At 47.9% G+C, this 22,631-nt stretch overlaps 4 protein-coding genes across 4 annotated transcripts; 2 read left to right on the top strand and 2 right to left on the bottom strand.

Annotated features, from left to right (window-relative positions):
* Positions 1-317: 317 nt before the first annotated feature.
* On the bottom strand, positions 318-2,898 carry HOO65_070593 (Iron transport multicopper oxidase FET3; the record flags this gene model as incomplete). Its single annotated transcript, XM_071004893.1, has 5 exons — positions 318-1,560; positions 1,619-1,704; positions 1,773-2,263; positions 2,361-2,708; positions 2,778-2,898. 5 exons carry the CDS (start codon positions 2,896-2,898, stop codon positions 318-320), a joined length of 2,289 nt encoding a protein of 762 aa, XP_070857311.1.
* A 4,016-nt stretch (positions 2,899-6,914) lies between these two features.
* On the bottom strand, positions 6,915-10,914 carry HOO65_070592 (NFX1-type zinc finger-containing protein 1; the record flags this gene model as incomplete). Its single annotated transcript, XM_071004811.1, has 4 exons — positions 6,915-7,215; positions 7,348-7,684; positions 7,780-9,363; positions 9,426-10,914. The coding sequence occupies 4 exons, from the start codon at positions 10,912-10,914 to the stop codon at positions 6,915-6,917; spliced, it is 3,711 nt and encodes a 1,236-aa protein (XP_070857310.1).
* A 5,734-nt stretch (positions 10,915-16,648) lies between these two features.
* Positions 16,649-18,322, top strand: HOO65_070591 (amino acid permease; the record flags this gene model as incomplete). Its single annotated transcript, XM_071001378.1, has 1 exon — positions 16,649-18,322. The coding sequence occupies one exon, from the start codon at positions 16,649-16,651 to the stop codon at positions 18,320-18,322; it is 1,674 nt and encodes a 557-aa protein (XP_070857309.1).
* A 2,158-nt stretch (positions 18,323-20,480) lies between these two features.
* Positions 20,481-22,147, top strand: HOO65_070590 (Monocarboxylate permease; the record flags this gene model as incomplete). Its single annotated transcript, XM_071004999.1, has 2 exons — positions 20,481-21,448; positions 21,541-22,147. 2 exons carry the CDS (start codon positions 20,481-20,483, stop codon positions 22,145-22,147), a joined length of 1,575 nt encoding a protein of 524 aa, XP_070857308.1.
* Between the last annotated feature and the right edge of the window lie 484 nt (positions 22,148-22,631).

Below are 22,631 nucleotides of genomic sequence, written 5' to 3'. Positions count from 1 at the left end.
GTTATCCACGAAGCTGCAATTCCCTGCACGCAATCAATTCGCATGTTAAACCTCACAAACTTTCTTTTTACGGCTGCATTGTTATGGATACGTATATTGTTCAAAATACAATGACTTGAATCACCCTATATTGGCAACGTTGAAATATGTGCAAGGCGCAGAGTATATTCTCAATTTATGTATATGTGCTAGTCGACGTTTTAAAATATTCCGACTAAATAAATGTAAAAAATAACCGAAGAAACGAATTGAAACAGGTTAAAAAGAAAGAAAAAGCAACGGTATGTACAAAGATCTTGATACGAAAAGCCTAAGCTCTAACCCCTGACATATGCTGGGGTGGTGGACGGAGAGCAAAGGACCGTCGTCAGTGTAGTGACAGTGGTGGTGATGGTCTCGGTCTCGCCACAATCAGTGGTGATGATTGATGTGAGTGTCTTGACCGTAGTCCAGAGGTCCTGAGTCACAGTGACGACGGGAGCCGTGTGGGTAGCAGACCGTGTATAGTTTCCAGCAGAAGTCAGCGTGACAAAGGTGGTCGAGTGAGGAGGGGGAGGAAGGGGGTTTGTCGTGGTCGGAGCATAGGTATTCTCAGTCTCGACCGAAGCGGGAGGGGGAGGAAGGAGTTTTGTCGTGGTCGGAGCATAGGTATTCTCAGTTTCGACCGAAGCGGGAGGGGGAGGAGAGGAATGATCAGGGCCTGAGGGTGCGGGGCCATTGGTCTCCGGGTTGGAAGGCGTAGGGCTGTTGTTCTCTGGATTAGACGGCTCGGGGCTGTAGCTGTCATCGTCTCCATCATTGCCCTCATTGCTGTCATCGTCTCCATCATTGCCCTCATTGCTGTCATCGTCTCCATCATTGCCATTGCTGCCGGGGCTAGTAGGCTCGGGGCCACTGTAATCGGTAGTACTAGGTTCGGGAGCGCTAGAACTAGTAGGCGCAGGTGCGGCTGTGTTTGCACAGAGGGCAGATTCAGCAGCAGCGTCATAGAGGGCGCCGCGGTCAGGAAGCATGGGCGTGTCATTGGCACCAGTCAGATCCAGAGGGTTCACAACATTTCCAGCGGCATTGCCCTTGCCCAGGCCACAGGCACACATGTCGAAGTGATCCTGAGGAACAACCAGGCTCTTCTGAAGCTCCAGAGGGGCAGTGATAAAAGTAGCGGTACCGCCCATGTGCACATGCCACTCCATATGGCAGTGGAAAATCCAGGCACCAGGACGGTTGGCTAGATAACGTAGAACCACGTAAGAGTTGCCGTTGACCATGACCGTGTCACGGAACAGAGGCGATGCGGGCACATTCGGCAGATCCCCATTGAAGAGGCCGGCGCCATAGTCGCCTCTAGCTACGACCTGGAAATGGTGGCCATGCAAATGGAATGGGTGGCCAGCAGGAGTCCGGTTGTTAAGGACAATCTGGACTACAGCCATCTTGTCAGTTATCACGGTGTTGGTGTCGCCGTAGACAACGGGGTTAGTGGCATCGTCGCCAACGGTCAAGGCAGTGTACAATGTAGGGACCTTTTGGTCGACGTATATTTCACCATTGAGATAGGCACTAGACATTACGGGGTTAGTACAGGAGCTTGTCTAATTAGAGGCCCAGAGCTACTTACCGAGGAACGCCTTGTGTATCCAGAGAGAAAGTAAAATTCTTCTCAAACTCAACAGTGTAGTCGTGAGCAGGCTCGAGGTCATAGGGCTGGTGTAACAAGTCAGTTTGGTGTTGCATACAACTCCTATGATAGTGGACCCTAATAGGATACTTACACTGAGCGTTGCCTCATCCAGCACATCAATAGGAGAATGCACAACAAGGGGAGCCGGCTGGGCGTTGGCAGCACCATATTGAAGCAAGCCAGTGGTGTTGACGGGGAATCCTAGCTGGGGCTGGCGGAAGTTGGGGTTCATATCCAGCATGACGAGGTATGGGTAGTTGGCGTTGGCGTCAGGCTTGGCCTCAAGAATCACGCTGTAGCGCTGTCCAGCACCAACAAACAGACGGTTGGTAGTAGAGGCAACCACGGGAATACCGTCAGTTTCGATAACAGTCATGGGATGGTCGCCGAACTGGATGATAGCACTAGCAAGAGCAGAGTAATTAATGATACGGAAGCGGTATTTCTTGCCGGGGGTCATGGCGAAAGCGGAGTCTTGACGCTCATTGACAAGAGCAGAGTCAGCAATGGGCGGGCGGAAGTTGGTGTTGGTAGTGCTCAGCAGCTCCGAGAGGAGCGTGGGCACTTCATCGTTGTACCAATCTAAGAGACATAGTATGTTAGTGGTGAGTTATCTTTGTGGCCATGTACCACAGAAACGCAGTTTTTGTCTAGCTACTGTGGCTGGAGCGAAGCTTACCTGACACGCTCATGACATATTCCTCGTCATATTCGTCCTTGTGGGGATCTTTGGGGTCGTGAATAATAAGGGGTCCCCGTAGGCCATCGGCATACTGGCCACCCTCATGGGAGTGCCACCAGTAGGTGCCAGCCTGTTCCAGATCAAATTCATAGGTGAAGTTCTGTCCAGGCGGGATGGCACACTGGCTGACGGCTGCCGCGCCATCCATATGAGGAGTATCAGTCATGTATAGGCCGTGCCAGTGAAGACTGGTGGTTTCATTTCCCAGGCCGTTATGGACATTGACAATGATGTGGTCGCCAATCTCGCCCTCAATAGAAGGATTAGGCCACTGGTTGTTAATGCCTACAAAGAGGTTATGTTAGTATAATATAGCGGAGAGCATGACATGCTTTGGATAGGGATCCAACTCACCCACTACCGGACGGCTGAAGCCGTTGGGAGCGCGATTGACCCAAGTAACATCCCAGTTATAGGTCTTGACTGCTGCCATAGCCGTGGAGGCCAAGGCAGCCAGAGGAAGCGAAGAACGCATGGTAAAAGTGTGAGAAGCGCAACGAGTAAATTGAAATTAGGGTAATAGACTAAGAAGAGAAAAGAAAAAGAAAACAATATAAGATATACTAAAGAAGTAAAGAATATAGACAAATAATACAAGTGGTCGAAACGAGTGTCAGAAGAAGGAAAAGGGGAATAAGGTTAAAGAGAAGAGGCCGATCTCACAAAGGCACTGATGATCAACGTCCTACTTGTCGACATCAACGGAGTTGCGGCAAGCCCTTCTTATACTCTTTTGTCCACTCACTCGAGCACTTGTTCTTGTCCCGCAGCGTCTTGTCAGGCGTCTGCCAACTCCCTGGACATCGTATTCTTCTACCCCCCCTGCACTAACAATAGACATTGCTTCCCGTCCCTCTCCTCCCTAGGAATCCAAATTAAACGAACTCCGGCTGCAACAAGAAAGAGAAGAAAGACTCCCTATACCGACGCCTTCTTTGTTCCTGCTTGCTAGGGGATGGGCAGAGGGGGCGTCCCTTGATTTCTTGATTTCTTTTTCCTCTTTTTCAGCAATAGACCTGGACAACGAGCTACTGTGCCGTGTCTCATCCCCGAATTAGAAGAAAAGAGCATCATGGGAGGCAGCTTCTCTGCCTTCGGGCTAAAACAGTGTTGCCCCTTCGGCGTCATATTTGTGGTATGGTGCAAAGATTAGCCATAGAAAACCACCCTCGAGATGTATGCATGCAGATAACCATAAACGGTGATAAGAAACGACGAGTTTTGGTTCGTCTTTGCATCCTGTGTGACATAAGTCCGCCTTTTCACCCCATTTTCCAATCAACGGGAGGAATACCTCACAAGCGAACTAAGCGATGCTGGAGCCTGCCTCTAGCAACCCTGCTTTATAGTCGGGCGTTTTATCCACACCATTCTAGACAGATAAGCCAGGATCGCATGGACTGACATGATATGCAGAGCTGCTGCGCTTGTCGTTGAAGCAAGCTTAAGAAACGAGCCTAACCTATCCTTCCTTACGGACAATAAAAACTCTTTTACAAGGGGCCATGCATTTTCGGAGTTTGTGCAAGCTTTCATGGTATGGTCATAAGTATATATGTACATATATGGATGCACATACAACGCCCCCTGTCCTTCCTGCATGAGTCCACTTCTGCAGCTACCTTCAGATGTCATGACTTTTCCGTCTTTGTTGCTGGCATGTAACTCTCTGATATCAAGGCGCTAACCGGGCGAGCCCGAGTCAAATTGCAAGGGAAGCTGGGGTAGAGAGAGCAAGGAAGGCAGATTGGGCGGACGCAGAGGAGAGTTTTTTATGAAAACGATTGGCAGTGCAAGATGTTCATCCAGCAGACAGAGACACACACGTCTGACAGAACGTGACATGGTCGTGCATGAGGGAAGATTTGGAGAAAGACAGGGAAAGAAAAAGGAGATATGATGGCGAACCTCGTATACAGCTGCATTAGGTGTTTTGATTTTCGAACGGCTTATTGGGTCTGCTATACTTCCAAACCTGCCCATTGCCAGTCAGAATATCGTCTGACTTTCTGGCGGCCCTTCTAGTGAGTTTTATCTCGATTTTATTGTGACCTTTTGATTACTTGCACTCTTTCTGTTCCCCTTGGCATCACGACTGGCATGATTGTTCAGCAAATTATTATATATTTATTATTTATTGATTGAGAAGACTCGGCATCCTTCTTGTGCGACGCTTGCTCCTTCCTTCCTTGACTTTGGGCTCCTTCCCCCTCAGCTCAACTCGACGTCAGAGTATGAGACATTGGTTTCTCATCTGATATATCTCTTGATTTCTGGCCATAATGTCTATTATTCTTCATTTTTAGGCGCTTCCTCAGGTTTCTAAAACGCAGCGCGCAAAAAGGGGCTGCGTTTTTGGCTGAATCCGGACCATAAAGGTGAGATCAGCAAGGTGCGGCCTGATGGCACAAGACATTTTAGGAGGGATGTATACTGCGCTGTTCTATTGCTGTCTTTAGCCTGAAGTCTCAGTTAAAAGACAGGGTAATCTAATCGTTAGTGATATGTATTTGTTGGTATTGAGTTTGGGTCAATGTAATACGAATTGTGTGTGCATAGGGTTTAAATTAGCATTGCAGAAATGCAACCCGCCACAGCTAAGCCTTGTTATCTGAGCTATGCTCTACTCTACTTGTCATTATCTTTTGCAACGCCCCGTTCACCTCCAAACTGGCCATAAGCCAATGATGTTGATCCAGGTGTCTCTGAAGGAGGGTGGGCCACCCCTATACTTTCCCAGAATAGAACTAATTTGAACTGCTTACTCAAAGCCTTGGGCTGTTCTTCGCCGGTTGCTCTTTTGCCCGCATTAGTTTATCCGTCACTTTTTGGTTACTTTCGTGTTATGTAGTAGCCTTGGTCTTGGTCTCCGCGCTTCCCTTATCATCCTTCCTGGCATTTGGATTTGCCTTTATTTTCTTGTCATCTTTTAGTTGACCACTTTGATATTACCATTTCTGCCTTGCACAGAAACCTCACTGTGTACCGGAAATTTTATCAGGAAGATTTTCTGTTGTAAAAAACACCGTTTGGTGGCTTCAAGATGTCTTGAGGGCCAATGCGGAGAGTTATGTCAAGCCTGCTGTCCAAGGTTACATGTGACTGAAAGAGAGCATCATCACGAACTGCATTCAAACAGGGGCATATGTGAACAGAAGCTCAGAGGATTGCTTAATTTCCACCTAGATTTCCAGACAGCCAGTCAGGTTTTCATGCCATCAAATATTATCCAAAGCTTGAAAAGAGGGAGACTACGGAAGGAGATTGTAGGGAATTTGCTGTCTCGGATCTTATCTGGATGCTTGCGGGTTTCTCACGCTTGACGAATTCTTTACAAAACCACCCTCTTCAATTTCAACGCGCTGCCTTCTCTTCAAAACCTTGAGTTGAAGTTGGCTCTATCCTAGAGGTTGCATCTAGCTTACTTGTTGTGCCTTGAAATCTAGAACAGTGAAGAAAGCAGCCGCTTGATCTTTACTGCCTGGCATGAGAGATAGAAAACAACAGTTTTAAGGGAAAGCATCGCTTCAGTCTAGCCCCCGCATTTTCCTAGGCCCATTCTAACCTTGAGTGCTAAAAAGAAACACGCATTGGTCGCTACCTGCAAATTTTCCAGTTCCACCACACCAACAGGGGCCTCCTCACTGACGCCCTGAAGCTGGGGGCTGATGCATTCCGATTGGGCAAACAGTTCATGGGCATTCTCAACCACTAAACGTCACCCTGGGCCGATTATATGATTTTCTCTGCTATTGCTTTAGCTGTGTTATGTAAAGTGGCGGTGAAGCTAAAATCAGTGGGTGTCTTCTTGTCAGTCGTAATATTGGAAACCTTGGCCAGCATAAACAGATATATGCAACTGTGGCTCGCAGATGATGCAGAGGACTTGTCAATAAAGCTCCCCAGTGCAAAAATAAGTTTACCTTTGCTTGAGAGAGAGTTACTAGTTAATTTCTTTCCAGGGCGAGTTCTTAATTTGTGTAGTTGGAAGATAGCATATGAGTCTTCGATAGAAAGATACTGGAGCTGAGAGCATAGAATGCCCTGATATCTTTGTCGCGGGATGAAGCCTCGGTTAGTAGGGAATTGATCAATCTGGCATTATCACTGATATGGGTTCAATTGGGAATAAAGTGGTCATTTTCAATGAAGATCATACCGCCTCCTGTAACTATGAAGACTTGGATAACGGTGCTAATGGCAAGTGTACTAAAAGTTGCTAACCCAGTTTCTCCTATCTCACAGAAGTACGAACCTAGGGAATTTTGACGCAGACTCGGATAGCGGTACTTTTACCTACAGTTTTGCATTATGGTTAGCTTGATTCTGCTCTTATAACAGGTATATGCAGAAAATCACTAGTTCCCAAGTTGCCAAGCACAGGGCAGTTGACCTCTCCAGGATCTCCCGCAGTGGCTTGACAGAACTTTCCACCTATTTCATCTATCACTGAAAGAAGATCCCCTTTGGAACAACTGAGCTTAACGAGACTCACCAGAATTTTGATCTCTTATCCAAAAGCTTCTGCCTGAGCTTTGAATAATCCTCGATACGATGTTGACCTGGCTTTGAGGCTTCTGGAGAGGGAGATCCGGGATCAGCTTGTAGAGCCACGGCTTCGATCTTGTCTTGATTTTCCGCTTCTGAAACAAGATTATGCATCCGCTCACGGTCAAGCTTTCTGCATTCACCACACCTCGAATCTGATAAGTCGTCGTCGTATCGCTCACAGCAGGCGACTTGGTACATGTGGCCCTGTTCACAAACTCTATCGACTGGGGCATTGCAGTTGCTGTGCCATGATAGACCAGCTAAGTGGCAGAAGCGTGGACATTCATGCCCACATGGCATCATGAGACCGCTATTTAGAGCATGGTTAGACAAGTTTCAAGTATAGGTTTCAAAGACTCAGTAAAATACGCACCATTTTTTGATGCACCCTCCATCCTTAGCAAACGTGCTGAACTCGGAGGGCTCTTTCACAAAAGCTTTATAGTCTGGATGGCGTGGGCACTGGATTGGCAAACCTTCGTATAAATGGCCATGCTCCTGTAAAATTTTGAAGAACGGGGGCCATGTTGATTGTCCTGTCCTGCTCTTCATGAAGGTCTCCTTGTTGCCTAGCATAATGAGAGCATCGCGAGCTCGCGTGATTAGGACGTTGAGACGCTCAGGCGACGCCATAAATCCAATGTCTCCGTCACTGTTGCTTCTAGTCATTGAAGCTATGACAATCTTGCTTTCTTCGCCCTGGTAGTTGTCTAGTGATTAGGTTTTTCGTGTTAGAAGAGCTTGTGTAACGCCGAGTAATGAGACAGGCCGGCCTGTGTAACACTAGCCCTTGAGGTTTACTTACCAACGGTTGAGATGCGAATCTTTGCCTTGTGACTATTGCTGTTTAAAACAGGGGAAAGTCCGACATTCAGAAAGTCGGTGACATCGCCATCAGTCAATACGGCATTATATAGTTCTTTCAATGCAAGTTGAATCACCCTCAACTGCCCTAGATACGGCGTTAAGACGACCATATCACGACTTGCGAATCCTTGCTGTGTAAGATATCGAACAATGCCAACCACCATTTGTGCTTCAAAGAGATTCTCTTTGCTGAAGAATCCCTGTGCATGCTCGGTATTGCTATTCGGAGTGGGTTGGGTCTCTGGGTGTTGATGGTTGATGAAGATAACACGGCTTTGAAGGCTTGGAATTTGGTGACGATTGCTGGTGCTTGGCCCGTCTTGCAGATCTGGGTAGGTCAGCAGACGTGGGAACTTTGAGATATCTGGATGCATGCGATGCTGCTTTGTAAGCGTGAAATGGGGATGTCCATGTAGAATAAGACGCTCGAAAAGGCTCATGTTAAGGTCAAAACCATCGTTCTTCTCGACAGTCAAGGAGTAGTTGTTGACCTTTGGGCGCAGCTGCTTGTGGTCGCCAATAAGGACGAGTTGTTTAACAGAACTAGATAGAGAAGCTAGAATATGGCTTTCAAGAATTTCGCCTGCCTCCTCAACCACAACAGCCTGGGGCGACACTTTGTTGATTAGGTCATCATAGCGAGAGGCACCGTTGGTGGTACAGGCAATAACTTTTGTGTCCTGAAACACTGGATCGTAGCGCCTGTTCAAGTGCTGACGGGAATCCTGCTGAAGACAGCGAAACTCAGTGTCCCATGACATAACTTGTTCATTTTCTTCTTTAAATATTGCCGACATCCATGAGTCGACGAGCCGCTCACGTTCATCGGCTGGGATAGACCATACACACTCTGTTTCTTCGGTGACGTGAGTCTTTTTAAGGTGGCCAGCACTTTTTCCGGAACACCACCGCTTGAGAAGATAGTGGGCTGAGGTCGCTTTTTGACTCCCTCTAGCGACATCCCAATCCCTAGCAGCATCTTCCTTGGCAGTCTCAGTGGAGTTTTTATTTTCGACAGGGCTGTCACTAGCAAGCTCATTGTCCATGGCCTTGCCATCAAAACAACCCGGCTCTTCATCTAAAGTCAGAGTAGCCAGAGATGCAACTTCGTTGGGATCTAGAGATGCGGTCTTGACCTGGAACGCCTCAAAGAACGGCACGCTCTCCTCATAGAATTCGAGATACTCCATGAGAAGCTCAAAATAATTAGCTTTCTCTCGCTTCATATACCACTCTTTGATCTTATTAACGTAGTCATCCCTGCAATTCTGGGTGACTTTTACGAGATGGAGGTGCTTTGCGGGTATCCGTTTGGGCGCGCGGTTCTTGAGAGCCATTTCCTCATTTACATCAGCGGTCTTTGACCCCAGGCGGGTAATGTCGTCCTTCCTGACACCAGCATTGACAATGTCTTGGATAAACTGGTCCAAGGCGTGGTTGGTGTAAGTAATAAAGAGAACTTTCATGCCCGCATCGACCATTTTTCGAACAAAGAGACTCCCAGTGTAAGATTTTCCAGTACCTAGAATGGGAATTAGCTTAATGAAAATAATGAAGTAAGTCAAGCTTGTTGGGGTAACTTACCTGGAGGTCCCTGTATCACACAGACCTTGTTGCTTAGCCCCAAAGCGATAGCATCCCGCTGCGAGGGATCCAAGTTGTATTCAACGCAATCCTCTTCATAGCTCACGGTTTCGTTTAAAACTTGGGCGTTCCGAAGTCTCGACTGAGATTGAAGAATGTTGAGTTCCACATTTTCCACTTCGTTTTCTTGGGCATTGCGGCTTCCAGTACGGAAGAGGATCTCTTGTAAAGGGATAGCAGACATCTCTTGAAGGCTTTTGAGGATTGGCTCATAAGCGAAGACAGGAATATCTGCAAACACCAGCTTCAAAGATCTGGCATCATATGACGTAATAGCTTCCAGAGCCTTGCCGAAGGAGCGTGAGTCTGGGAAGCCAATAACCACACAAGACGGATCCTCTACAAGAGCCTGGATGTCTCGCTCGAGAAGAACAAAGCAGCATATATCTTCGTTGTGCTTGAGCACTCCGCAAGAGCCAAATCGAAGATAGTCGGTGCATTCATTAAGGAATTTGGTCTTGGCTGCTTTTGTTTCCAAAGAATTTAACTTCTCCAGTCCGGAACTGCAGGTCAGCTTCATGCAAGTGCCATTATAGCAATTAAACTTGCCCCAAGCAAAACCATTAAGCCACAGTCCAGAGAGCTCCATTCCTTTCTTGTGAGGCTTTCCAGTATTCCCAGTATCTTGCTGCAGGCTCTGGCGGATCTTGTCCAACATGTCCTCTCGGACCAGGCGAAACTGGTTATCCCGGTGAACAGCAGCCCTGAAGCTTTCCTCAGTCTCGAAAACCTCATCCCGGGTCAGATAAAACGGGATATCCCGAGATAGCAGCTCGTCATTGGTTGGGTAGATGGAAATATCCTTGATGTTTTTGAAGTCATTGTCATGGCGGCCTCCTGGTGAGGCTTGAGACTGGAGAGACTTCTCGGGAGAGTAGAGTCGCATGATCAGCAGATTCTTGATCTTGTAAATGATTTCTCGGGACTTGAAGTCAGGGCAGTTGCAAAAAAAGGAGCTGTTGATAATATGCTTGGCGTCTTCATCCAAGTTAATGCCGTTGATGTTAGGGCAGACAAGTACCTCTTTTATGAAACAAGCGAAGTGATAACGAGACTCTAGGCTCATAGAGCCGGCTGTAAACTCCCTCTTTGCGGCGTTCCAGAAAGTCGGAGGGGTGAGGATGCTTTTGATCACATGTCTGAGGAGGCTGTGGTCAAGAGCACCAACCTCGGGGCTTGAAAAGAAAGCCATAGTCTGGAGAGGCATAGCCAGTCCTCCAGCCGAGAAGTCCTTTACGAGGCATTCTCTGAGAGATTCAACGCCTTTATGCGATGCCACGATTTCTTCGAGGGCTGTAGCGGAAGATTCCTGCACAAGTATAGCTTCTAGGAAAAGATGGCTGTCCTTTGTAGTGTGCAGCTTCCGGGTCCCTTTTAGTACAGCCTGAAACAGGCTATTGAGCCTCTGTTTCCGAACAGAACTGTCCATGTTGGGGGTGATACCGAGGGGCGATCTTCTAGTACGTGAGTAAATTTTGTGCGTTGGTGTTAGTGTTGATGCGGGCTTTGGTGTTGAGAAAGACTTAAGAAGCAAGAGACTAAAAGAGGAGGACTCATCACCTGGGCTCTACCGCAGCCATTCCTTTGATGACTACCCAGTAACTGTTTCAGGCAGCAAGCAAACAAGGTCATGTATGACTGAGTCCTGGTCGGCCGCCTACATATATGGATATGCTGGAGGTCCACTACAAAAGAGTCCTCAACAGAATGACTAGAATGTTTGGGCACACGGCATTTTTGGTCTGAAGCAGGAGAATACAAACATATGACTAGTTCACAGTGCAACAGTGTATCTTCATAACTATTCGTGGTTACTTTCAGAACTGTGTTACATCTCAGTCAAGCCAAGCAATGGATGAAGTAGACTTTTGAAACCTGATGTTCTGTAGTGTGACGGCTAGCCTTCCACAAGAGCAATGCCAGTGGGACAAGCAACGGTGTAAACCAGGCCTAGGGCCACAGTCTGCTATCTACGCGTCAACTATATTTTCTTTCCACCTTCTACCAAGCACGCACAATTCAAGAGCTCAAGATACATTAGACGGCCAAATCCTGAAACTTTCATCCGACTTCACGATTTCTAGCTGCTTATAAGGGCACTTGTTCACTCTTACAGGCGTGCTACTAATGAGCAACCCCGTATTCGTTATAATTCAACTGACAAATGGAGCCACATAAATCACCAAGTATAATGCCGCATCAAATTGCATTGCTACACCAACTGCATAAACTAGGAGTGCCTTGACATTTTTCTCAAATTGCTATTACCTCTGCTCTCTGCATAAATCTCAACCTTGGGCAGAGTCCTAATTTCCTTTGTGGCCGGAAAACAACCGCACTGCAGACACAAAAGCCTATTCTTGATCCTGCTTGAAACAGCATACAAGCTGCTTCTATGGCTTTGCTTGCTTATAAGCTGCCCTATCAGCCTATCAAGCCCCAGTCGCTCGCAGCCACAGCACGCCCTCAATGCCCACACGCCCACTCCTCCTCTGGTGCCGACGCCCCATTCTCGGCCCATGATGACTTGCCGTCGCCTTCCATCCCCGCACTTCCACCATGCACCTCCTTTAATCTTCTTTTCCTCTGCTTCCACGGCCTGTTTCCCATCTTTGCGCTGGGGCGGGGGGGGGGGGGGGGGGGGTTGCTAAGAAGAGTGATTGATATGGGCCAATATGTGTACCGCAACGTCCACAACGTCATTCACGAGGGAACACGCTCGCACTCAGCTGGGGTCAGATGACGGCCAGGGCGATGGACAAAAATACACATGGAGTTGCCTTGCTGTATATCGCGCTGTGTGAGTGGCGTGGTCCGCTGTCTGCTCCCTAAGTTCTCCAGACTTCATCCATCGTTTTTGCCAGCCTATTGTCTTTTTGTGCTTTGTGTTCTTGCTCAAACCGAACGGGGCACCTAGCAAGCGGGTTCAGATCATGGATAGGTCTAAGGGGAACCAGAACTACGAGAAACTAGGTAAGCCACGCTTGCCTGGAGAAACAGTGAATCTTGGTGCGGGCGAACAAACGGTGGTTTGTTTGCTTCAAGCCACACCTTCTCGTATCTCGACATGTTTGCTTGAGCCAGAATTGTTTCAATTCCAGAAAACCTGTCAGCAAGTAAATGTTTAAGTAGCGGGGGCACCCTAGCTGGCTGGAACACAACACCTAACCCCTGTTGTTCTTCTCTTTGTTCTAGAATCGAACGAAACAATGGTCAGGATGAACCCTGTAAACAAGCCAGCCCAGAAACTGTAAGAGGCAGACATTCTGTGAGTCCTCGAGACCAGGGTGTGTCACATGACTGGTCAGCTGACAGACCCTGCACGATGATCCTTCTGGTTGTTGTCAGGGGTATGTACTTCTCTACCCCTCTTCTGCTTAGAATCTAGATAGTTTGACAGTTTGAATGACAACGCATATTTGAATTTACAGAAACTAAATAGCAAAAAAAAGAATAAAAAAATCTGTACTGACAGACAGCAGCAAGTGAAGGGCCGAAGAACGGCCTGGTCTAACTCTTAGCTAAGGTTCAGAGGTCTCGGCATTCACAGCTCAATGGAGGAACAAGTGCAAATTATTACGTACTAGTACTGGTTATTTGCCAGTCGTGTTCAAAACTTCAAGAGCCTCAGGTCCCGTACTAGGCAAGCGTCTTTTCGACGCTGTAAAAATGTGAAAAGCCTCAAAAGCCTCAACTATTGATGGGAACTGAGCCATAGGCCACGGACAGAAGGGACTTGCATCCAACGGCTTCTCCAGAATTCGCCAGATAGATGCATTTTCTATTACGGAAGGGAAAAAGAAAAAAAAAGACGGGAGCCACGGCTCAATAGGTCAATACATAAATATCAAGTTAAAATAGTATGGGATGCTGTTAACCAGGTGTATTTGGGAGTACGCCGCTGTAATTATGGTACCGAACAACTTGTAAGTATCGAGGAAGCAAAAGTCAACTTCGCCTGTAGAAAAGAAGGTGGAAAAGGGCAGAAAGGTGAGATACAAACACACGTCCCGCCAAAACACAAAAAGTACCCCTACAGACAGCACGCCCATGGCCTTTTAAAATCCAAGCGTCATCAGCAGAGCCAGAGCCCGGCCCGGGCTTGCAACATATCAATAAAAAGGATCCATGTTCATCCATACAAAAGACTGATATGCAGAAGTGTTTTTAGCACGCATGCATTCATGTAGCCGGCCAAGCCTGTAATCGGGCAAGTTATGGGGTTGATTGATAGCATTACGCTATACAGGCAGCACGAGACGAAACATTGTCAATGTCGACATTACCGGACTGATAAACGCTTGGAGTGCTGGGTGTGCCCCGCGTGGCGTGCAGGTTCGCTGTTGGAAGGGGTTTGAGCAAGAGGCGAAACACGAGAACAGGGAGAGAGGGGGAAAGGGAGAGGAACAAGAAGAAGGGAAGCAATGAGAAAGCAGGTTGGCAGATGCGGAAAGCGGTCACGCCGCCAAGGAGATGAAGGAAGAAAATACGAACCATGAAAAAAGGTGGTGTAGTGGCCTTCGGCTGGGGGAACATGATACCATTGACAGAACAAAAAATATGCTACTGCTGCGTAACTCCGAGCTTGTTGTCGTGGAAGATGTCAAGCTACTTCAGCTCCGAGACACTGTGACAAATAGGTTAGAAAAACTCTTCACGACAAGACCTGCACTAGTACCCAACTATTCAATGAGTTAAAAACAAAAAAGAAAAAGGAAATGCCAAGTCAGCCAGCTAGCTGAAGGTGGGGCGGGGCAGCCTTCGGCCTTAGGATTAGAGGCAATGAAAAGAAAAGAAAATAGAGCCAAGACAATGGCGAAATATCAGGGAAGCAAGCAGCCCAGAGTAGGTTTCAACATTCACTAAAAAAGACCTTGAGAATCGGCACGTGTTAGTCGTTGGTTGTTGTCAAGCTTAGGGAAAGAGGCAACCCTAGCGGACTCGGGATTCGAACTCTGCAGTTGCCAGAAAAGAGAGCAATACAGAAAAAAGAGCAATTGCTGCGTGGTTTCCGTCAAGGCGAACAGCAGAGGGAAAGCACAAACATCAGAATGCGCGCTCTTGCCCCTTTGCCTCTTTGACTTCCTGCTTATAGCGTGGTGTTGTTGCCTCCTTCATTTTTTGTGGGCACTTTTTGTACTCGATCAGGACTCGACTAAACCTTGATGTTCAACTGGGCAGGCATGTCAGAATGAGGAAGGAGGGAGTTGTGCAAGTACAAGTCCACATCAATGCAACGGTATAACAGTGCAAAGGTTGTACACAGAATTGTCCAGCTGCCACGCATCAACAGCAACTAATACAGGCAGAGGCAGGCCTCCGCCCTCTAACCCTTTCGTTCGTCTCCTGCCATGTCTTCTTCTCAGTCTTCCTGCTGCCAATTCTGGCTAATTAGCTCTGCTGTGCTACCCTCCTCCGTTTTGACTTGACAGCTTGTCTCGGACAGGCATTATCTTGCGAGGAACCAAGAACTGTCTGTCTGCCGGAGAGATTATCTGCCATGATTCTTTTGTCCCATGTTCTTTTTCGCCTCCCGAGTTTTCCTTTTTGCCTGCCTTCTGCTTCCTTTTGGCTTCTAAAATTTGCCTTTCCTCGTCTGTTCCTCGTCCCCTGCTTCGCTACCAAGGCAACAAACATAACCTTTTCTTCCTCACTTCTTTTCTTCTCCTTCCTGGGAGCAAAAAAGAAACAAAAAAGTTAACGAGTTTAAAATTATCCTGGCATAAAACATCATCTTAGTTGCAGAAGCTAGTCTTGGGCGCTAGGACCAGATAAATACCTAACCCGCGACAAGCTCGTTTTAGCTCATAAAAAAGCCAGAAGAATTGGGAGCGATAGGGAAGAGCGCGAGAGCGAGAGCGAGAGAAAAAGAAATCTCTGCTCATCCTGCTAGTGTTTGTCTCCTTTCATCGGCGATGGCAAGCCTGCCCTGGGATCAGGGGCGGTTTTTCATCTTTTTTTTTTTTTTTTTTTGCCATCGTTCTCTTGAATGGTGCACCGGTAGTCTGCATCTATGTATCTATTCACCAACTACTTGCACACTTGCCATTCTTTCCCATCTTTCACTTACAAGACAGACCTAACTTTGCACAACCTTGCACTAAAAATAATGCTTGGCTCACTCCCCCCCTAGCCCTGTACCTGCGCTATAAATACTACTAGCATCTACTGAAGCTGTACAGGGTGCAACAAACCCCCCCCCTACCCAAACACACAGATTGTCAGCCGCCTCGCGCTTCTAAACGGGCATCTGAACGACCATGATTGCAACATGCATACAGGCAAGCCACCTGCAAGCCAGACCACGGACTCATTGTAGGAACGGGCTTGCTCGCTACAAACGCACCCCTCTACTCTGAGTTCTCAATATAGGTCGCCTACTCACAAAACCTTGCCTTTGTTGATGCTTTGTTGGACGCTGCTTATTACTTTGCTTGCTCGCTTGCTTGGCTTGGCCATCTCGCAACAATGGCGAGAGCCACCAGCAAAGCAAAGAGGTAAGAAAAGCAACAATGGCCTTTCCCTCTCCTCCTGATATCGACTTGCAGGGACCCTCTCGAGGGGGCAAGAGAGAATGTGCTAGCCAGAAAAGGACCAGCTCGCATATAAGTCGGCGCCGGCCCGCTGTCCTCATAGTTATTCCCGCCTTCTTCTCACGCCCACCAAGCTCATGGATGCTAGGCTAATTGTCTCTCTTTCTTCTTTAATCTTTATTTTTCCATTCATTTAATTCTTCTCTGCCAAGCAACGTTGTCTGTTGGCATCTAATCAGCTTCCAACCTTGCCTGGTAGTACACACATAGTATAGACCCATACCTACTTACGTATACGTACCTACTTACAGCTGAGGAGCATACTTTTTATCTTGCCCTTCCTCTTTTTCTCCCCTCGTTCCTTTTTTTCTCCTTCATTCCCATTCATTTTTATTTCCTATCCTTTCATTTACCATCCTATCTTTTCCGCCGTCCTTCTTTTGACTTTACTTTGTCCTTCTTTTATATCCTCGCCTTCTTCCTCTTCTTTCGTGGTTTCGTCCTTTTCTTCTTTTTCTTTTTTTTCTTTGTCCCTCCTTGTCCTTTATTTTTTCTTAGTCACGTCACACCCCTCCACCCCCTCTCCTCCTCTTCCTTCTCTCTCTCTCTCCCCACTCGCTCTCACCCACCATGTTCGACGAAAAGTCTGCTGCCGCCGGCAGCAGCCCTAATACCACAGCTATGTACGACAACAAGTCTGCTACTGACAGCACTTCCAAGTCCTTTGCCGATGTTGATGCTACTCCTGCCTCCCCTGTCACGGGCTCTGCCCTGGCCACCGCCGAAACTTCGGGTGAGATGAAGCGTGACCTGGGCTCCCGTCACTTGCAGTTCATTGCCATTGGTGGTACAATTGGTACCGGTCTCTTCCTGGGCACTGGAAATGCACTGGCTACTGGCGGCCCCATCGGCTGCTTGATTGCCTTTGCTTTTGTCGGTCTCGTTGTGTACTCTGTCATGACTGCTCTGGGCGAAATGGCTGCCTACATTCCTGTCACTGGTTCTTTTGCCGTCTATGCCTCCCGCTTTGTTGATCCTTCTCTGGGCTTTGCCATGGGCTGGATGTACTGGTTTTCGTGGTCTGTGACGTTCGCTCTTGAATTGACAGCAGCCGGTATCATCATCCAGTACTGGAACGACTCACTCAACATTGCCATCTTCATTACCGTCTTCCTAGTCATCTTCACTGCCCTTAACTTCCTGCCCGTCAAGATCTACGGAGATGTCGAGATGTACTTTTCGATGATCAAGGTTGTCACGATTGTCGGCTGGGTCATCTTTGCCATCTGTGTCAACTGCGGTGTCGGCAAGCAGGAATACCTAGGCTTCAAGTACTGGAAGGACCCCGGCCCGTTCGTTGAGGTCCAGGCCGAGGGCGCCACCGGACGTTTCATTGGCTTCTGGGCTGTCATGGTTACTGCCTCCTTCTCGTACCAGGGTGCTGAGCTTGTCGGTATCGGTGCTGGTGAGACTGCTGACCCTGGCAAGGCTGTTCCCCGTGCTGTCAAGTGGACCTTCTGGGGTGTGTTCACTCTCTTTGTCTCTACCATCTTCATGGTGGGTCTGGTCGTTCCCTCCAACAACCCTAGCCTCAACTCCGATGCCACCGATGCCTCGGCCTCTCCTCTCGTCATTGCTGCCAACCTGGCTGGCATTCCTGTGCTGCCTGACATTCTCAACGCTGTGCTTCTGACCGCCGTCCTGTCAGCCGCTAACTCGAACGTGTACTCGGGTTCTCGCATTCTCGTCGGTCTTGCTGAGCAAGGCCATGCCCCCAGCTTCCTGAGACGCAGCAACAAGTCTGGTGTGCCCATGGCCGGTGTTCTGTGCACTTCCGGTGTCGGTCTTCTTGCCTACATGAACCTGACAGCCTCCGGTAGCAGTGTTTTCAACTGGCTGCTCAACATTGTGGCTATCGCCGGTCTGATTACTTGGGCATGCATTTCCTTCAGTCATCTGCGCTTCCTGCAGATCCTGAAGCAGCGCAACATCGACCGTGACACTCTGCCCTACAAGGCCCCTCTCCAGCCGTGGTTGTCCATCTTTGGCGCTTTTTTCACCGTGCTTATCACTCTCACTAACGGCTTCCAGAGCTTTATTGAATGGAGCACTGAGGGTTTCTTCACGGCCTACGTCAGTGTCATGATCTTCATTGTCCTGCTTGTGGCCCACAAGCTGGTCTACCGCACTAAGATGATTAACATCGAGGATGCTGACATTAGCCTGCCCGAGCGTGATGCTACCGGCAAGCTTATTAAGCGTGATGCTCAGGGCAACATTATTATCGACGTGGGCGGTCACTAAAGCCCTTCTCCTCATGCTCCTCGCCATGTTTTGCTCGGGGGGCCGGTGTCGAGCGTCTTTGCAGATGGGTTGACACAGGCTCAAAGTGTGCTAGGCTGGGCCCGGAGAAGTCCGAGCAAGGCACAATACTAGGAGTCAAGGATTTTTGAGTTTGTTTTGTCTTCTCTTCAATTCTGTATCCGCGATACTGTGTTTGATTTTAGCCAGCATATTTCTCTTTTCTTCATTTTCTTTTGTTTCGCTTGGGGAATTCCTGAGTTCATGTTCGACGTCTTTTCATTGCATTTTCTTTTATCTTGTTTTATTGCATTTTTTGCTGCATTTTGCCTGCCATTTTGTTAATAGAAATGATTTTGTTTTCCTCTCAATAATAGCAGTCTTGATTGACGTGCATGAACTAATATGAATGAACAAATATTGTGCCTTGCTGTCAAATTGTAGACCCTCACATCCCAGATTAGTTCTTATCAGATCTTCCCTTCCACGCCTTCCTCATTAGGGTCTACTATTTTTAGAACAGGGTTTGTCTCTCTGAACCCTTAGAAGTCACCAAGACAGGCAGAAAACAGCGGAACGGCCTCAAAAACAAGTCACTAAATGTTGCAGTATTAAACAGGCCTACACATGTTCGCTGTGACAACAAAGCTTTCTCATCATATCTGTTTTGCCAGCACGCCCCGTGGCAAAGCCCTTCATTTACCCAAACAGGCAGGACGCCAAGCCCTTAGTTCTCCTGCCGCTTTAGGGTTGTAGGGTTAGGTAAGCAAGCAACCGACTACATCCTAGTTTTCCGCGGAAACTGAGCAAGAGGCCCGCCTCTTCGCGCTAAGCCGGCCACGGGAAAAAATGTCGTGATAGTGACCTTTTGTGCTTTTTTTTTTCCCCATGGCTCCGTGCTTCTTTAGGTGTGGGCTCTTGTGATGTGTCCCCCTTCTTACTCCTTGACTCCACTTCACTTATCTATAGCCAAGATACTTGGTTAGATGCCTACCCTCAATGTTGCTCTGTGTTTCAACTAGGGACCTACCCGTCCTAAGAAATAAGACCGTGTCATGTCGGCAACAAAGCGCGTGATACATCCATGGGGAGCTTGGTGCTGTTGGATGCCCACCATGATGAGCCTTCACTGTAAGCTGATAGGCTCGGTGGGTATTTGATTATATCCCGCCCTCTCTACTTGCTCACTGCTGTCTTATCCCGTCCTATGAGACCCCCATTATTCTAACGACGTGCATATAACGCAGAAGAGCTAGCCAGAAAGAAATGCTCCGAGGGTTTATCTATATCCATCCTCAGGCTAATCTTGCTTGCTGTTGTTGCCGTACTACACCGACGGACACTTCCAATAGAGCTAGAACTTGCAAGAAGGCTTTGTTCCATTGTTATCCTGCTTCTTGTCTTGCTCTCTTTTCACAAATAAACAGGAGGCAAGAGAGAGAAAACAAACTTGGCCTTGGCTCCCGGCTTGGACCATTTTGGACTCGGCGTTCGGCGTTTTATAGGTAACAGCCAACTAATCTCAGTCAAAATACAACACCTGTGCAGCAAAAAGAAGCATGATATTGGTTTCGCGGCTAATTAGGCGGGGAAAGGCAAGGGAAAATGTAGATATGCGAGGCAAAGAAAACCAAGGTAGAGAGATTATGAGTGCTGTTGCCAAGCATGTTTCTGCAGTGCAGATTATGCTAGCAGGTACACTAGCACGCTTAGCTTACAACGCATAGATATGGGTAGCTAGTATCCAACTTATACGCATACAGCGCACTATATGTATATATACTAGCCCCGATCAAGACCTTACCACAATGGCTAGTCCACTTCTGTTTTCCGCTGCCACTTTCTTCTTTTAAAAAAATAGATTTCGTAGTCTTGCTTCATCTTGGCTATTGTTGACCTTTTCTCTGCTACTGTCTAATCCCCTTTCCTGGCTAACTTCGTCTGATCTCCGTTTCTAAGTCGACCGGCTCTATCTCTAGATTCCTGCTATCCGTTGCCCAATGATCTTGGCGATCGTTTAACAGCGCGCTTTGGTGGTTTCTTTGTTCCTATTCTTCCTATCGCCGTTCCTTGCAAGAACTAACTCCTCTAACGTACCACTAAGAACTCTTTTCTCGCATCTCTTTTATACATAGGAAAACTCTAGATTCCTGGTATCAATATGAAGCAACCATCATGTTCTCCTGATAAACCCGGGTCCTGTGACACTATCACAGATGTCACTGCCGCACCAACCACTGCTTATCTGACTGACTCCGAAGACCTCGAAAAGGCACCTCCTACTTCACTGCCCATACATCAGCAGCAAACTTCCACATCTCCACCCCCAGCTTCTGACCTTGCCGCTGCTTCTACTCCTACTCCTACTCCTGCTTCCACCAAAGGCGCCTGGACGGACCCAGAAAAGAAAGGCCTTGCAGACGCCACTGATCCTATCTCCCCGAGCCAGAGGGCTTCTGGCTTTGACACTGATTTGGACTCGCCGTCTGAAGACTCTTTTCTGAAGGCTTCACGGCTTGCCGATTCAGAAGTGCCTGATGGTGGTTATGGCTGGGTTGTTGTGGCAGCGTGTGCTGTCAACTTTTGGTGGGCTCTTGGAACCACATACTCGTGGGGTGTTATCCAAGAAGCTTTGGTGTCGGAAGGCCTGTCGTCCCCAGCTACTTTGTCCTTCATTGGTGGCCTAATGGCGGCCATGATATCAATCACGGGATTTGTAAACGCAAGGTTAATTTACCGCTTTGGTACTCGCATCTGCGCTTTGGCTGGTGTGTTTTGCATGGGTGGGAGTGGAATCATTAGCTCTTTTGTGACTAAGAATCTCGGGGCTCTATTCTTCACATCTGGTGCTCTGATGGGCCAGGGAATCAGTTTGACCTTTATGGTAGTTTCACTACTGCCTTCCCAGTACTTTTCCAAGCGTCGGGGACTGGCTAACGGCATGATATTTGCCGGCGGTGGCTTTGGTGGTGCTGCCATCAGTGTAGGCATGGACAAGCTCATCAACCATATTGGCCTCCCATGGGCCTACCGTGTGCTAGGCCTGACAACTCTAGCCACAGGAATTCCTGCTTCATTTTTTATCAAGCAAAGGGTCAAGGCCAAGACTCCCCCGGCTCTGCTAGACTGGTAAGTTAAAGCAATACGCCAGAGTCATAGCTATTCAATGACGCATACATCTAATTATATGTGCTTACTAACTCTATCTTCTCTCGCTCCAGGCGTTTGTTCAAGTCTTCTTCGTTCACCACCGTATTTATTGCGAGCGCTATCGGATGCTTCCCTCTTTTTGTCCCTCCTTTCTTCCTGCCCTTGTATACCAAGTCACTCGGATTTTCATCAGGTGTTGGCGCCGGGCTTGTTGCTGGTTTCAACTTATCGTCAGCCTTTGGCCGTATCATGTGCGGTCTATTCTGCGATCGGTTCGGGGCTTTGAACACGCTGCTCCTATCGCTTGTTCTAACCACTATTAGCATTCTAGCTATCTGGCCTGTATCGAAAACTTTGGGCCCTATGTGCATCTTTGTGATTATTAACGGAGCTGCCAACGGGGGTTTCTTTTCTACCATGCCAACCGTCGTCAGCAACGTCTTTGGAAGCGCGCGAGTGAACAGTGCCATGGGGATTATGGTTATGGGCTGGCTTGGTGGCTATCTGTTTGGGGCTCCCATTGCTGGATACATCCTGGACGCTTCGGGTGGTGAAGACGGCGGTCTCAAGGCTTATAGGCCTGCTATGTACTACGCCGGCTCATTAGCAGTGACATCTGCCATGCTTGTTGTTTATGTGCGATGGCTTAAAACGGGGAAACTAATTGCGCGAATTTAGGCGGTTAGTAGACAGGGTTAAGGTAGAGGCGGGAAGAAGACACCTAGCGACATGTTTGTAGATAGCTTACAGTTTTATGGCTTATTAGCATGGCAATTAATGACCAACGCCATGGCGTTGAGATAGAAAAGTATTGGGATAAATAGATTTGCTCCTCACTAATTATATCTACAAGCTTGACGAGAGTGTAGAAGGAAATGAAGTTTTGCTGAGAGGAGGTCACTTGCCCACTCAAGGAAAGGCTTTTCTTTCTAGGCCAGCAGCCTGTCTTCCCTATGCCAGCTATCTGATAGAACCAAGAAACAACGCGCTAAGCGTCGATAGATGGCGTGGATTACATCGCTACTATATGTGCACTTATATGTGCATGTGCCTTGTCCTCCATGCCCGCCTACTATTCATCTTCCTCTGTCCTTCATCTTCTTCTGCCCCCTTTCTTTCCCTCTCATTACTCTCCCCCTTCTATTCACCATTTCTGCTTCGC

This window comes from Ceratocystis lukuohia (genome assembly GCF_044167205.1).
Source record: "Ceratocystis lukuohia strain C4212 chromosome Unknown Supercontig7_pilon, whole genome shotgun sequence".
NCBI classification, from domain to species: domain Eukaryota; kingdom Fungi; phylum Ascomycota; class Sordariomycetes; order Microascales; family Ceratocystidaceae; genus Ceratocystis; species Ceratocystis lukuohia.
Note: the sequence above shows the minus strand (reverse complement) of the source record. Positions and strands in the feature narration are given on the sequence as shown.